Source organism: Ailuropoda melanoleuca, chromosome 2 (genome assembly GCF_002007445.2).
Source record: "Ailuropoda melanoleuca isolate Jingjing chromosome 2, ASM200744v2, whole genome shotgun sequence".
Taxonomy (NCBI): domain Eukaryota; kingdom Metazoa; phylum Chordata; class Mammalia; order Carnivora; family Ursidae; genus Ailuropoda; species Ailuropoda melanoleuca.
The window spans coordinates 29,409,055-29,411,546 of NC_048219.1; the positions used below are offsets into that span (position 1 = coordinate 29,409,055).

Below are 2,492 nucleotides of genomic sequence, written 5' to 3' on the forward strand. Positions count from 1 at the left end.
TCTGTAAAATGGGGTCAGCAGTCCTCACCCTCTGCTGTCTTTGTGGGGATCCAGTGGGGTGGTAGATGTGAAAATGAGTTTGTGAAGCAGGGACATTGTGTATAGGGCTTCCCTGTGTGCATGCCTGGAACTGCCCAGAGATCCCGTATGGTCTGCTCTCTTTCTCTGGGCTGCTTACCCTTTGCATCTTGCTTCCTCCGTTTCCCTAGCTTGCTCTGTGGCTTCTTTCTGGAATGTTCTGCCCAGAATTCCTGGCTGTGGGACGGGTTTGGGGAGAGTACGGGTAGCTGGAGTCTCTCTGCCTCCTCCCTCCACCATCTCCCACACCCAGAAAGGCAGCCACGCGGCCACATCTATGCAGGCCCCCAATGCACAACAGGCCGGAAATGCCTTGGCAGTGGTTACCATGGTGACAGGTCCTGCTGCTTGGACCACAGTGGCCTGCCAGCTGCCTGCAGGAGCCTGCGAGCCTGGCAACCTGGCACCCTGCAGGCCTCTTCCCAGGCTGAGTGCTCCTGGGGCTGCCCTCCTTGCTCTCCTTGATGCCGAGCACGGTACGCTCTACCCAGGGGCTCTCGGGAATGAGCTGCCTCTCTGGGAACCCATAAGCTGTTCTGGGTCAGACAGGCCTGGTTCGAATTCCAGTTCTGCTGCTTGGGGGTTAGTGACCTTGAACAAGTCACGTTGGTGTGTTTTGAATTTATTGAATTAGGTATGGGAGCCTCATGGGGGAAATTATCCAAGGAGGACAGACCCCAGCCCAAGAGTCATCCTTGCCCCCATCTGTAGCTGTGGCAGGGTCAATGTTGGTCATGGCACTGGTCGCAGCTGAGTCCAAGCCCAGGGCCCTGGACTCATCTCAGCCCCAGGAGTAGACAGTATAGTGTCGTGGGTAGGACCTCAGACTCTGTAGCCAGACCTTGGGTCACAGCTGGGTTCCGGCACTCACTGGAGCCTCACCTGTAGAGGGAGGTAGCGATGAACCCACCTTAGGGATCTGTTGTGTGGATAAAATGGAACTTGCACATGCAAAGTGCTTAGAAGAGTATCTGATGCCTAGTAAGCATGATATAAATGTTGGCAGTGACTGTGACACTGGCCACGAGAACTGGAACTCACGTCGGTCCTCCCACAGGCAGGTGTACTCAGCTCTCATTCACAGCCTGTTAGGGAGAGCAGGCCAGGCAGACAGGAGGCCCCCTTCCTCATCCCAGCCCGTCCGAGGTACCGCCGTGTACGCCCCATCCCTTCCGCCTGGGGACAGGCAAGCTCGGTCCTGGGCAGAAACTCCACCTCCAGTTCGTGAGTTTGAGGATTTTCTCTGCTGCTCCTCCAGCTGGCAGCTGCTCTAGCACCGGCCAGGATCAGACAGCTGGTCGGTGACGGCCCAGAGCCCTCCCGGTCAGGAAAGCCAAGTGCTAGGGACAGATGAACACCCAGCGGAGATGCCGCCTCTGATGTCATCTGAAGAATGAGGGAGCCCGAGGAAGGGGGCTCGGGTGGGAGCTGAAGTAGGAGCTGTTCTGGGAACACTTTACTGGGAACACATCCCTAGACTTGACTGCGAGAGGGCTCGCTAGGCCTCCCTGCGTAGAGAGGGGGATCGGTCCAGAACGAAGGCCAATCTGGGGCAAAACATTAGCCAGCTGGCCCAGAAGCAGAAGGGAGGACTGAATTGCCCTCCCGCTCCCTCAGGTTCAGCCAAGGTCCTGCTAACAGGGAGTTGGTGGCCAAGAGGAAACTGGGCACAAGTGGCATCCAGGGAGCCCCCGGGGCTCTGAGAGCCTCGGCTGGAGGATGGTGGCCACTCTTGGAGCTGGGGTCTGGGGGAGGTGGCCCCAGGGTGCTCTCTGCTCCCCCCCGTGGCACTCAGGTCGCAGGACGGTCGGAGCCGGGAGAGGCTGCTGTGAGGTGACCCTCCCGCCCCCCCTTCCCCCAGGGCATCGCGTCTGTGTTCTCGAACCGCACGTCGCGCAAGTCGGCCTCCCGCGCGCAGACCGCCCGCGGCGCCATGGCTGATGGCGAGGGCTACCGGCACCCCACGGAGGTGCAGATGAGTCAGCTCGTGCTGCCGTGCCACACCAACCAGCGTGGCGAGCTGAGCGTCGGGCAGCTGCTCAAGTGGATCGACACCACCGCCTGCCTGTCCGGTGAGCCTCTGCCGGGCACCGGCGTCCTCCCGCGGGGGCCCCGCGGTTGTCAGAGACGGGCACTGTCCCCCCCCAGCACCGCACTCATTCCTCATTCTGCTCTTGGCTCCTGCTGTTCCCCCTGCCTGCAACACCAACCCCCCCAGCTCAGCTCAGACCCGCCCGCTCGCCCCCAGACGCCCCCACTTCTGAGGGCTGGCCTGCGTCCGTGGGTCCCCGCTCCAGCACGGTGCGCCCCAGCGGGGCCGCCCCGACGGGCCTGAGGGCTTAAAAAAAAAAAAAAAAAAAAAAAAAAAAAAAAAAAAAAAAAAAAAAAAAAAAAAAAAAAAAAAAAAAAAAAAA

General features: G+C 59.6%; 1 protein-coding gene across 4 annotated transcripts in view; it reads left to right on the forward strand.

Moving 5' to 3' along the window:
* Positions 1-2,492, forward strand: part of ACOT11 (acyl-CoA thioesterase 11) — a 59,200-nt gene that overhangs the window by 29,223 nt on the left and 27,485 nt on the right. For 3 of the 4 annotated variants that reach the window (XM_034653151.1, XM_034653127.1, XM_034653155.1), the window contains exon 2: positions 1,940-2,150. In XM_034653151.1, coding sequence (XP_034509042.1) covers positions 2,012-2,150 — 139 coding nt within the window. In that variant the 5' untranslated portion in view covers positions 1,940-2,011. Of the gene's footprint in view, positions 1-69; positions 555-1,939; positions 2,151-2,492 lie in introns of those variants that run through there. The other variant, XM_034653138.1, reaches the window with a different exon arrangement.